The sequence below is a fragment of the Onychomys torridus genome, chromosome 7 (assembly GCF_903995425.1).
Source record: "Onychomys torridus chromosome 7, mOncTor1.1, whole genome shotgun sequence".
NCBI classification, from domain to species: domain Eukaryota; kingdom Metazoa; phylum Chordata; class Mammalia; order Rodentia; family Cricetidae; genus Onychomys; species Onychomys torridus.
Window position 1 is genome coordinate 79,822,770 of NC_050449.1, and position 13,052 is coordinate 79,835,821.

A 13,052-nucleotide genomic window follows, 5' to 3' on the forward strand; every position below is an offset into this window, starting at 1 on the left:
ATCATTTTGTCCATTAGTAAGGAATTTTAAAACACTCTGCCACTGAGTTTCAGAGCTTTAGTCACAGATTCGAACGAGGAGCTCAGCAGTTTTGTCACATTTGGGTGTGCAAAATGACCACTATTTACTCCACAACACAACCATTGCGAACAGTTGGCTGGTCAGCACAGATATACCAGTGACACCCTGATTGTCGGAATATCTGATTCTAGTCACACAACCAGGACCGGCACAACACCAAACACCACATCTAACACACTCAACCGTCGGCCTGGCTCACTGGACCATCTGGCTTACTGTCAGGAAGACTCTCCTCCAGCTGAGCTTGAACACCGAAGCGAGCTCATTGGATAAGATCCCGACAGCATAAAATCGAAAGGAAATACATGTTGCCCAGCGTTTACTCACTCTCTTAATTTATGCAAAGAAAGCACTCCAAAATCTCTCCCAATATTAACGAAACCATCTTATTTGGAATTTGATGGAATCTGCGAAAATCTGTGACATGCCACAGACCTCATCTTTTCAGGAACAAACCAGGGCCCACAAGTCATCCAACCAGGATATTGTTTTTCCTGCTGAGAATCAGGAACTGACCTGTGTCATTTACCAGAAACTTGTGGAACTACAGAGGGGCTTACTAGAATGGAGCTAACATACCAGGGCTGTTAGGTAGGCTGGACTGTAATTTCAGTTTGAAAGTGAATGTTTTCATGTATTCACTTTAGCTCTAGTTCATAAGTTTAATTTCAAAATAAGCAAAATGAAAACATAGCATGTATACATTTCTACCCATGTAACAACTTGTTTTGTTCTTTTCTTTTCTTTTTTTTAAAGATTTATTTATTTATGCCAGGCGTTGGTGGCACACACCTTTAATCCCAGCACTTAGGAAGCAGAGCCAGGTGGATCTCTGTGAGTTCGAGGCCAGCCTGGTCTACAAAGCGAGTTCCAGGAAAGGCACAAAGCTACACAGGGAAACCCTGTCTCAAAAAAAAAAAAAAAAAAAAAAATTATTTATTTATTATGTGTACAGCATGTATGCCTGCAGGCCAGAAGAGGGCACCAGATCTCATCACAGATGGTTATAAGCCACCATGTAGTTGCTGGGAATTGAACTCAGGACCTCTGGAAGAGCAGTCAGTGCTCTTAACCTCTAAGCCATCTCTCCAGCCCCCGTCAACTTGTTTTCTTTATAGTCATAGTAAATTTAAATTTTTTTCTCAAAATGACTATCTAGCCATTGTATTTTCTCATTTTTGAATTGTGAGAGATTTGTAAGTTTTCTCACAAAAAATTAACATTTTTATTCCGTTTGGGAGGTGAATTGGCTTTCTTCTAAATGAGTATTGGCAATGATGTCAATAAACTATGTAATTTGGTCTTACACAGTTTCTTCCAATGATTTCAAATGTCTTGGTTATAATGTTGAATAGTTTTAATGTACTATGTATCTTTAATCCAATGATTTTCTTAAAAACAATCACAGTTGTATATGTACAGGTTGGACTGTATGTGGAGCTGTGAATACTTATGACTATGACAGTGGGCGATAGGTATTCTAACTTCAATTCATTGAGGTTGTCATATGCAACACACATTGGTAACTTGATTCTGTATCAAGCCTTAAACATGCATAACACACTCAAGGGTAATATTTGATAATTTCACAAATTTAAGCTGTTAAACTGATTTACACTTCCAAAGTCTCCTGTAATGATGTAAGATGCCTTAAAACCTGTAGAACCTTCAGTTTACACCTGTAATATACCACTACGAGAGCATTCAAGGCCTTAAGTACTGAGCTAAAGCTGGCCACGTGGTAGTCGAGACGCAGTAAGCAGTACACAGGAAGTACCTCTCCAGCTCCCTGGAACAGCACTGTCTGATCAGAGAGCTTGTTCTTGGTTATTCGAAGAGCTGCAAGGAGACCCGCAACCGCAACGGACGCTGTTCCTAAAACAAGTGATAAATATCCTTGAGCAATCCTCAGATGGATCTGCCAGAGTCTAAGCTTTTATCCCATGCCCAAATCACCACATGACAGGTTCAGAGGGACAAAAAGAGAACCGTGTGTCTGTCTCCATGCTGGCCTATGAGGCAAGACTATTAGGCTAGGGACATCAGTATTTTAAGACAGTAGCTTAAATCTTTGAAATCTTTCCTAAAAGGGGACCCTGGGACTTGCTTTGATGGTGGGTAACAGCATGGGCCTGGGTTCTGTTTGGTTCCCATTTTTGATTTTAAATTTTTAAGGCAGGGTCTCATGTAGCCCTGGCAGAACTTAAACTGCATGTGAGCAGGATGGCCTCAAACTTGCAATCATCCTGCCTCGGCCTCCTGAATATTGGGATTACAGGAATATACCACCATGCTTTGCTAGAGTTTGGATACATGTGGATTTCAGTTCACCCTGCTTACTAGCTGGAAGAATTTAGAGAAATAATTTTGTAATCTGTTTTACTCATTTGTAAAATGATTTTATTGTATGACACAGAAGAGCATTTTTTCTACCTAAATGTTCTCAAGGTTTTGAAATCCATTGTTGGTTCCCTCCACAAAGGAGGTGCACAGTAAATGCTTGCTCTGATGGGGTAGTGGCAATGGTGTTTCAGATATGTTTAGAATTTATTTTTTTGAAGACGTATTTATTTATTACATATACAGTGTTCTGTTTGCATGTATCCCTGTGTTCTCAGAAGTGGCGCCATTTTAATCACAGGACTTCACCACAGCGCAGACCAGGTACTAGCACTCTGGCTCTAAACATGACTGCACAGCTCAATCTCTTTATGGCTCATTCCTGAAATAGAACTGCAGTTTCTTGCAATGCCTTCCAGCTTCATGAACATTTTACACCTCCAAGATAACATTCTACTTTTTCAGTATCACTCAGGTGAGCAGCAAAGTCTAGACAAACTTTAAATACCTTTACCTGGTAAAATCTAGATCTGAAAAGATATAAGACCACTGCAATGTTTATGAACTGGGGAAACATTGCGAAAACCCATTGTTTTGTACGTAATTTAAAATGCAAGTCTAAAGAGCTGACGATGTGATTCAGTGCAGAATGTTTGTCTAGTGCACAAAAGGCCTGAGTTAAATCCCCCAAACCACAACAAAAGAAATCCTGTACAAAATATGGCTGATTTATATAGGAAATATGCCATGATGTCTGCCTCGTACACCATGACACGCTCATGAGAACTGCTAACAGATGACACTAGGGGGAACAGACATCCAGTTACCATATTAAGTAATTACTCACAAGCAGCGTCACACACTAGCTCTTCTTGGGTTCTTCTGATGAAAATCAGTCCAAAGTTAGATGTGAGAAATTGTAAGTTCACTTCCAACTCTGGGATCATATAATTCCAAGATATCTACTGATTGTCCCAGTTTCATAGGATTTAACTAGCTGAAAAGTTAATGTTGGAACACTACCAGCATCACTGCTGGGTGTTATTCGGGTTTTTGTTTTGTTTTTCGTGGAACTGGACACTTGGAGACAGACATATGAGGTTTTGTTGTCTAATTAAAATGTGCCATTGTCCTGTGATGATGCCAGTTCATTCTAATAAAATTCAAAATGCTTTACTGCAGACATGGATAAACAAGCAGAATGAGTCTCCTCTCACTGTACTGGAATATATACATATATATGTATATGTGTATATATATATATTCCATGCATTTCCTAGCAACATAACAGGATGTCTAGTCTTTTCGTCATAGCATCAGTTGGTAAGATCAGAAACATAGTTTAGAACTACCAAAAATTTAATGTGAAAATGACTATTTTCTTTTTAAGATTTATTTTTTCATTTTTTATGTATATGAGTGCTCTATCTGCATGTACGCCTTTATTCCAGAAGAGGGCATCAGATCCCACTATAGATGGTTGTGAGCCAACATATGGGTACTGGGAGTTGAACTCAGGGCCTCTGGAAGAGCAGTCAGTGCTCTTGACCACTGAGCCGTCTCTCCAACCTGCGAACACAATTCTTGTACACAGTTTGCAGCTACTTTAAATGTGTTTGTGGAGAAGCAAGTGCAGAAAATTAAAATTTTATAAAAACTTGTTTGTAAAATAAATCACCTAATTGTTTTAAATGTTATATTAAACTTAAATCAGACAGGGGAAGGCCTGTTCTTGGACTGCTGCTGTTAAAGAGGACCCAGTATTGTTACCACGGTACTAAAGAGACAGGCTTCCTTCAAATTCGTAAAAAGTTCCATAGGCTGTGTGTCTCCAGTAGAAATTTCCCATTCTTTCAGACTCTCAAGTTTTTAAATGATTTTTAATTGTACAATGTGCATGTGTATGTGTGTGCATCTGAGTGCAGTGCCAACAGGGGCCAGAAGATGGTGCTGCAGCGTCCAGTGTGGGTGCTGGGATTTGAAATCTGGTCCCATGTAAGAACAGCAAATGTTCCTAACTGCCGAGCCATCTCCAGCCCCCAGACTCTGAGTGTTTTGAGCCCTGACATGACAGCAGATGTCTCGCACCTGATCTTATGAGTTGTAGCTAGAATGCAAGTACTCAGATGCTGTGTGACGTTACTGTACTTACATGTACATGGTATACCCAAGACACAATGAAGTTTGTGTTTAGATTTGGATCCCAGCCTCAAAACGTCTCATTATATAAATGCAAACACATAGTCTAAAATCAGGAAAAATATGAAATTCAAAATGCTCCTGCTACCAAATACTGTGGATAAGAGCTACTCTATCCCAGCATAAATTTGCAAGTAGTATGTCTTTAAGACACACAGAAGTTTTGCTGTGGCTGTAAATCTCTCTGATCTTTTACCAAAGAATGACCTCAACTGCTGGCTAATCTTAGTTTATAGCTGGATGATGCAAAGTTCAAGGCCAGCCTGTCTCAAAAACAACAATAAAATCAGACCTTTACACTGGCACAGTAATTTGTTAAATCTACTTAAAACTAAAAATTACATTATATAATTAACAAGACCAATTTGTAATGAAATAACTATAAAATTCTCATGTGCTATTAATAGAACAGACGCCACTAGAAGTATTGAGGAAGACGGTGGGTTTACGTAGGCCAAGTTCAAGGTTAGAGCATGCAGCAGCAGTGCAGGGCATGGGAGATGCCCACAGCCTTGCATTCCAGGGCATACAGAGCAGCAGAAGCATGTGTAGGGCAGGAAGGCAGGGATGGTTCCCTGTGGAAGAGAGCAAAATGTATATACTAGTATTCCTCTCCCCTACAAACTAACGCAACAGAAAAGATTTAAAAACAAACAAACAGAGATACGGACTAGAAAGCATCAGGCACAGGGAATAATGGAGGGCAGGGAGTAATGCTATACTGAGAAAAACTAAGTGAAATCTATCTACTTGATATGGAGGACCACACACGCAATCTTCTTAACTCTAAGAATACTAACAGCAAGCAATTGCCAGCAGACAGAGCAGAATCTCAGCAGTCAGAGAACAGCTACAAAGAGAGGACAGGAAACTCCCTGGAGGAGATGGCCTAAAGCATAAAATGACTTGAAAGCAAACCTGATGTCATTTAAGATTATTTTATATTACTAGTACAGTTGGCTATGTTTTCCTTAAATCAAATAATTTTCATAAAACAGTATCTTTAAATAACACATCTGTTTCAAAAGAAAAAGAAAAAAGTCCCTTCAAGGCCAGGATGCAAAAGCACTTATCTGCATTGCAGGGCTGAAATGGTTGCATAATTGTTTTCATTGACAACATCCATGGGCCTAACAGGAAGAGCACAGGGTTCAAAAGAGAAAAGGGAAAAATGAGGAGAAAACCTGTCGTCACAGGGACTCAACTCTGGAGAGGTGCTCAGGGTGGTTTGCCCATCTCTAGTCAAACGGAAGGACTTCCTGCAGGCTTTCTCTACGAAGGAATCAGATGAATGTTTCTCAGACCTGTATTTTCCTTCCTAAGAAAGTATTATTCTGAAGTCCCTATGAGAAAATAGGCAAGCATTGTGTGTACAGGCAGCTAGGGTGGAAAGCCGTTGATTTTCCTGCCTCCACGCTGGCCAGCCTGGAGCATTCTCCAGCATCTTCAGCATGCTTCACACACTTTTCCTGACCTTGACTTGACTCCTGCATTAAATTCTAGGCTTTACTTCTGATATGCCCCAGACCCTAACCTTAAGTGCTGGTCCTGGTAGAAATTGTCACTCAAATTCCTATTTTGTTTGGTGATTTTAACCTTCTTAAACTGAATTTTGGTTCCCATTAATTCTGTATAATGGTTCTCAATCATGTGCTGCTGGTCTTAGCATCCTTATACATATTTCTGGAGAACCACAAAATGCAAAGGTATAACACACTATAGGAGACTAAGATATAGGTTTTTTCTGTTGATTTTGAAGTGCTGGGGATAGACCCAGGGCATTGTACATGATAGGCAAGTGTCCACCACTGATATACATCTCACAGCCCTCAAAAGGCTTGTTCAACCATTCACTAGAGGCTGCTAGAGACTACCTAAAAATGAACTGATGAGTGACTTATAGATAGTAGGCTGCACTGCAAAGTGTGCATGTGTGTGCATTAAAGCCACTCTATCATTATATAAGGTAGCCTAGAGTCGGGGCTGCAGCACAGTAAAACCAGACTTCCTTTCTATAGCTCACTTCTTAGTGCCTGGAAACTCTGGACTTCCTTCTGAAATCCTCTAAACACTCTACTCCAGGAAATCTGCAGCTGTCTGTGAAGTGACTCTCCAGGAACTATGCACAACGAAGAAGCAAGTGCACAAGGATGGACTTCTTAGAAAACATCAGCAACAGACCCATCAGTGGAAGAGTCCAGTCTTTATGAGAAGACATCAGGGGACTTGGTGACGGGAAGCACTTGGCTGAAATTCCCTGAGGAGACCAGAGGGAAAGAAGGTCGGGTTGCGGGGGGAAATGGGTTTGCTCTGGAATGGTTTCAGAATGAGGTAACTCTGAGATATCCAAGAAGAGCTGTTAATAAACAGACGAACATACCGCCCTGGAGTTCACAGAAATCCTAAATGCAGAAATAACCGTGCGAGCTGAATGTCAGAATATGGAATATGAGCTAAGAGAATAGTACTAAAGCGAGAGGAAAGGCCTGCAGTGCTCTGTCACAGGCTAGCTGAGCGAAGAGTGAGAGCAGCCGAGCAGGAGGAGGAAGTCAGCAGGTATGTGATGGGGCCACAGACAAGAGCAGTTCCAGAAAAGGCAACGGCAGTGCTGAGTGCTACAGAGACACCAAGACAAGGCTGAAAAACACGCACAGCAGTGGGAGGGAAGCCATCACGGTCCTCAAGTTGCTAGAACTAAGTACCTCTACCTGTTTGTCCTTAACCATAATCAAACAGGTTCCAAGACTTTCCTAGAAGGCCTAGATGTTGGGGGGGGGGGGGCAGCGAGGGACAGAAAATAAGAGCTTGAATAGAAAACCACACACAGCCAAGACAAAGGGGCACAGCCAAAGCATGTGCCTGAAATATCAACTAGAATGCAGCAGACTGTTCATATGCCAGGCTTGTGGCTCGTGTGATCTCAGCCAACAGGATGCTTAGAGTTTGAGGTCCATCTGTACAGAGTGAGACCTTGTCCCGAAAAACAGATAGTACTTACAGGAGTGGGGCTTAGAGACCATGGCCAAGGAGTATATACATTTATATCCTCAAATAATGTGCAGTCTATTTTCACAGATTTCTTTCTTTATTAAGTCATAATAGCTGGAGATTTTATCAGATTTCTGGGAGCTCATGAATATATAATATAGTACATTCTAGGGTGATTTCTCAAATGTGAAAGAGAACCAGAAATTATGACTACGATCATCCAACAAAAATCCTGTTTTTTTTTTTTTTTAAACAGGTACCTAATATCTACTGGATCTGAATAAAAAGCTATGAACTAATTTCAGATATTATTTTTCATCTATTTATCTTGTTGGATTTCTGTATATGTACCTTTTCTATATGCACAGGTACATAATTCTATAATTTCATTAAAATGATACAACAATACTGTTTAAGCTTTAATTTGTTGTTTTATTACTAAAGAATTTATAGCTCATGGTAGAAATTATTTAGTGCAGATGAGAGTTGAAGTATCTATTTTCTCACTACCTATGACAGCTTTCCAGAGATTACAAAACTTTCAGAATAGAAAATTAATTTTGAAAGTTACTGACCTCCCAAAGTTGTAAAACTATGGAAGTTTCTGATCTGAATGACAATGTATTGTCTATAACCTATCACATCCCTAACATGTGCTTTCTCAGCTCAAAGTTTCTCTCTCTCGTAATGCTTCACTGCACAAACTTGTCCTGTTGGATCCCTGTGATAATGTTCTCACCACCTGCAATGTCAGTCCTTCAGTTTATTCCCAGTGTTTTATAGTAGTCACCTCAAGTGTGCATACAGTTTTAACCTTGTTCCTCCTTTTCTGATGTGTATGGTGGGGTAGGGAACAAACACCCTGGAGCTGCATGCCAAGCTCCTGTGTGTCTTTCATGTCTAAATCACTTTGTGACATGATCTTTCTGGATATCTTCTCTGTGCCCCTTCCTACCTTTGCTCACACAGGTCACTGCATATCTCTCGTCTGACTAGAGACTACCAGTTGTTATTCTTGATCCATACATAGTGAAATGTGATTACCTTGAATATCATCGTTAAATGTGCAATACTTGTTCCGATACTTGTTCAGGAGACGAAATGCATTCAGATTGGCAAAATCTTCAAACTGAATAAGGCAATCCATGCCATATCTATGAGGCAAAAACATGCATTTTAGAAGTTAATGAAATAACATTTTAAGGAGACATTGAAACTATCCCACAGAAAAGGCACACCAATGCCTTTTAAAGCCCTGTCTAGGTTCTCAGCACAAATGTATAACACATTATCAGCAAGGACTGACATCACACTTACCACAAAAGAGGGAGTGGGTTGGTACTGTGGGATAATACCAGATGACAAAAACTCAGTCCAAAACATGATCCATATCCTCAAGGAATTTAAAACTCAGTAGAAACAAAATCTCTGAGTTAAATGAAAGGTATGTAAAATGTAATATAAAAGCTATGTATAAACAAAGGATTATAGTTATTAAGAAAACAGTGCTTCTAGCTAGACTTAGAAGTCAACTGACACATTAATGAAGCTTTAATTGACTATTATTTTCAAAGCTGAGATGCTGAGTTTATAAAACGAGGGAAAATAGAAGGAAAATAAATGAAAGGTGGAAAGAAAACAACCCTGTTGGGAAAATGTCACACTCGCTAATGGGCTGCAGTGCAGCGTGTGTGAGGCCTGACCTCCTCCTGGTCCTCCTGAACCCACTAACTCAGATGGTCCCCTCCATCCAGGCATGCCAAAAGCAGTTATAACGACAGTCTATGGGATAAATCTCTGGACTCCCTCATCCCTTTGCTTCTTCTGACCCCGAATACCACCGTACTCTAGCAAGACAGCAGATAAATCCAGCTGTACGGCTTGGCCAGGATCAGAGAAGTCCTGAGCATTTGTTTCCATGTTTGTGTGGACATTAACACAAACCCAAAGGTCTTATTCTTAATGCTATTAAGTAAAACTACTTTGTCCTGCATCACATATAAACATAGAGCTTACAGTTCTGGAGGCTCAAGTCCAAGGTTAAGGTGGCCGCAGACACTGTCCAGGAAGGACTCTCTCCTAACAGAGAGCATCTCCTTGTGTATGCTTGCATGGCAGAGGCAGCAAGCACATTCCTTTCCATTAGCCTGTTTCACATGGGCACTAATCCGTCATGATGGCTGGCCCTCAAAAGGCCCTCCTCTTCAGAGTTCCACACTGAGGATTAGTTCTAGTGTATGGATTTTGGCGGTACACAAACATTCAGATAAGACAGCTTCACCACACTTGTCTACAAGTGCTCAACCCCTTACCAGTCTCCACACCTCACTAAGAAATAGCTTTCTTCTTTATGCCTATTCTCTCTGGACCACACTCCATAAAGCTGTGACTTCCTTCATCGGCACAGTGAAAGTTCTTGCTACAGAGTACTAAACTTTGTCCTCATTTCTCACTTCTTCCTCAATGAGGATAGTTGCAAACTCCCCAACACCAGTGTCAGACCTCTGTCTCTATCCATCTCTCACTACCACCATGACTATAAGTCCATCATTCCATTGTTTTCATCCATTATATTTACTGATATACTATGTCATATATTTGTCCATAATGATCTACCTCTTAAAAACACTGTAACATTCACAAAAGAAATTGGGATTAAATCAATCTTTCCTCCCTCCCTTTCTCTGTAAAGTTTTTGTTATATACAGAGGAGGGAAGGGACCTTTGAGACCGACTGTCCTCAAGGCAGCCAGGATACCACTGGGCTCCTCTTGACTCCTGAGAGGATGTATGTGCTCCCCCATGTACTGATGAACTCAAGACTGCCTTTGGAGAGCTTGAGTAGGTCCCTGTCATACCTGACCTCTCAGATCTCATCACATACTAATTAACATGTTTGGTGAGATGCCCACTGCAGTGGCTGTACCTTACCTGGCAGGGACTGGGTCACCTGTGGCCTTGTTAAGACCCTGGCCATGGGATGGCACAAAGACCTGTCTGCTGCTCTTCAATGGCTGCTGTGGTAGAAGACTGGAGGGGTTTGTCTCATTTCAATGACGAATGAAACTTACATTGTTTTCTGATTCTTTCTGCATCTCCTTGGTCATTTTAATTCTTTCTGGGAAACTGTCTGTTCTTTGGTTCATTTTTATTACTGTCCCTTCATTTCTTGTCCTAATAAGAAGGTTCTATATTTTAAGGACAGTGTCTTCTATTATAGACACTGCAGATGGCTTTCCTAATCTCCTACACTGTGCCATTAAGTCCTTAGATGGTGCTTGTCCTAGACAGCTTTGATTGTCAACTAGATACGGTATGAGACCATCTGAGAGAAGAATCTCAATTGAGGAATTGCCTGGATTAGTGGCCTGTGGACATGTCTGTGGGGGACTGTCTTGACGGTTAATGATGTAGGACAGCACAGCTCACTGTGGGCAGCTGTAGCTCTAAGCAGCTGATATGAACTGTGTATGAAATGTGGATAAGTACAAGAAATTGTGTCCAATGACAAATAATGGCAGAAGTCCTTGCAGCCGAGGAAGTGAGGCTGACGGGTTAGATTCAAAGCAGACGAGCTCTCGGAGCAACTGTTTGGGTGCTGTAGAATATACTGCGGGTAGAGAGAAGAACAGGGTGGAGGGAGACTGGGAGAGTGGGATGAGACAGGAAGAAAACAACTGTTCTCATACATAATGGTGCTGTTCTTCAGATTCCAAGGAAGCTCTCCATGAAGTTAGGAAGTGTTAAAGAACTGAAAAGAAGCATTTCCATAGTTATAAATTGTCACTTGTGAAAATGTCAGCAGAGAAGTAAACTCTGTGGTAGCAACTAAGTACCCCAAACACAAATATCAGCCAGCAGTTACTGATGTTTGTGATGGCTCCTTTCTAATTCTCTTGTTTCTAAGGAGCCTTCAGAAACCAAAAACTGAGTGTCGTTTGGGCAATGCCCTCCTACGGCTTGCTCCTGGTGCGTCATATTCTGGGGGACGAACAGCAGCAGATGGTCTGTCATTATCTTCAGAAGAAGCAGCCTGTGGTCTGTGAGGAGGTATCAGAGCCTTCTCAAGTCTATTCCCGGATCTACTAGTTACTTGGTTTGGTGGTCTGGGGTTTGTTACAATTTCTCTGTGGTTAAATTTCTCTGTGGTTAAACGAAGTCTCTCCAGTGTGGTTTGCCTTCAGTGCTCAGGACACAGTGTATGAAGCTATAAATCTACAATGTTTCCACAGTGCAATCTGGGAATGGTCCTAGGTAGTAAATCGGTACATAGGACACCTTATCATTTTCATGTGCCTGTTTTAGAATCCTCTGGAAGATGCTACACACCCATTTTAATTTTGTGATTTTTCCTGACTGGTAGTTAGCTCTGATTTCACTCCTAGAATTTCTAAATTCATCTTGTGATACACGCATCTTGCACCATGTAATAAAAAGAAAGTCATGGAAGGGATATTTTGTTTTAGCTTAAAGCAGCCTTGCCACTATGAAATCAGAAGTGATTGAACTCTCAAGAGTTAGCTAGTTCACCTCTATATAACTGTGAAAAGATCCTACTATTTTACAATCAAGATTTGGCATGAAATAGCAGGTATAGTTTTAAAAGCTAACAAAAAATACCCTAAAACTGACATGTAAAAGTTCTGGAGCTTGTGTTCTCTGTGGCTGTGTTGAGTCTGGAAACCACCTTACTGCAGTGACTAATGGCTGTGGCCAGAACTGACTAAGCGCCAGACAGTATGGTCCACATTTCAGAGGGACTGTCTAATTTAATTCTCTCAGCAATTCAGCAAGGAAGGCACTGTCATTATGCATTTCACAGATGAAGACACTGGAGTTCTTCTTGACTAAGGACTGAGCATTTAGTGAGCTCATACTGCTCAGAGAGGTAAAGTATGGGCTGACCACTCATGTGTTATAGAATATTATTTTAAGGTATGTTACTTTTGTTTATGTTGCATTTGTTTAACTCTGTGAAGCTGTTACGGTGCCTTTCTAAAACGCCTGATTGTCTAATAAAGAGCTGAATGTCCAATGGCGAGGTAGGAGAAAGGATAGGAAGGGCTGGCAGGCAGAGAGAATTAACAGAAGGAGAAATCTGGGAGAAAAGGAAGAAGGAATGAGAAAGGAAGGAGGAGGTCACCAGGCGCCAGCTACCTAGCTACACAGCAAGCCACGGAGTAAGAAACAAAGAAAAGTATGCAGGAATAGAAAAAGATAAAGGCCCAAAGGCAAAAGCTTGACAAGACAATTTAAAGTTAAGGAAAGCTGACTAGCAACAAGCCAAGCTAAGGGCAGACATTCACAGTTAAGAGTAAGCCTCCATGAGTGATTTATTTGGGAGCTGGGTGGGAGGCGCCCAGAGTAAAGAGCAGAAGAGTGGAGAAACAACCAACGACACTCATGTGCTGAGCACGCACTCTGACACTGAGCTACAGCCTCAC

General features: G+C 41.0%; 1 protein-coding gene across 1 annotated transcript in view; it reads right to left on the reverse strand.

The window, feature by feature from the left end:
• Positions 1-13,052, reverse strand: part of Me1 (malic enzyme 1) — a 118,283-nt gene that overhangs the window by 27,011 nt on the left and 78,220 nt on the right. Inside the window, exons 7-8 of the mRNA XM_036193171.1 lie at positions 8,653-8,762; positions 1,859-1,956 (exon numbers count right to left, since the gene is read on the reverse strand). Coding sequence (XP_036049064.1) covers positions 1,859-1,956; positions 8,653-8,762 — 208 coding nt within the window. The remainder of the gene's footprint in view (positions 1-1,858; positions 1,957-8,652; positions 8,763-13,052) is intronic.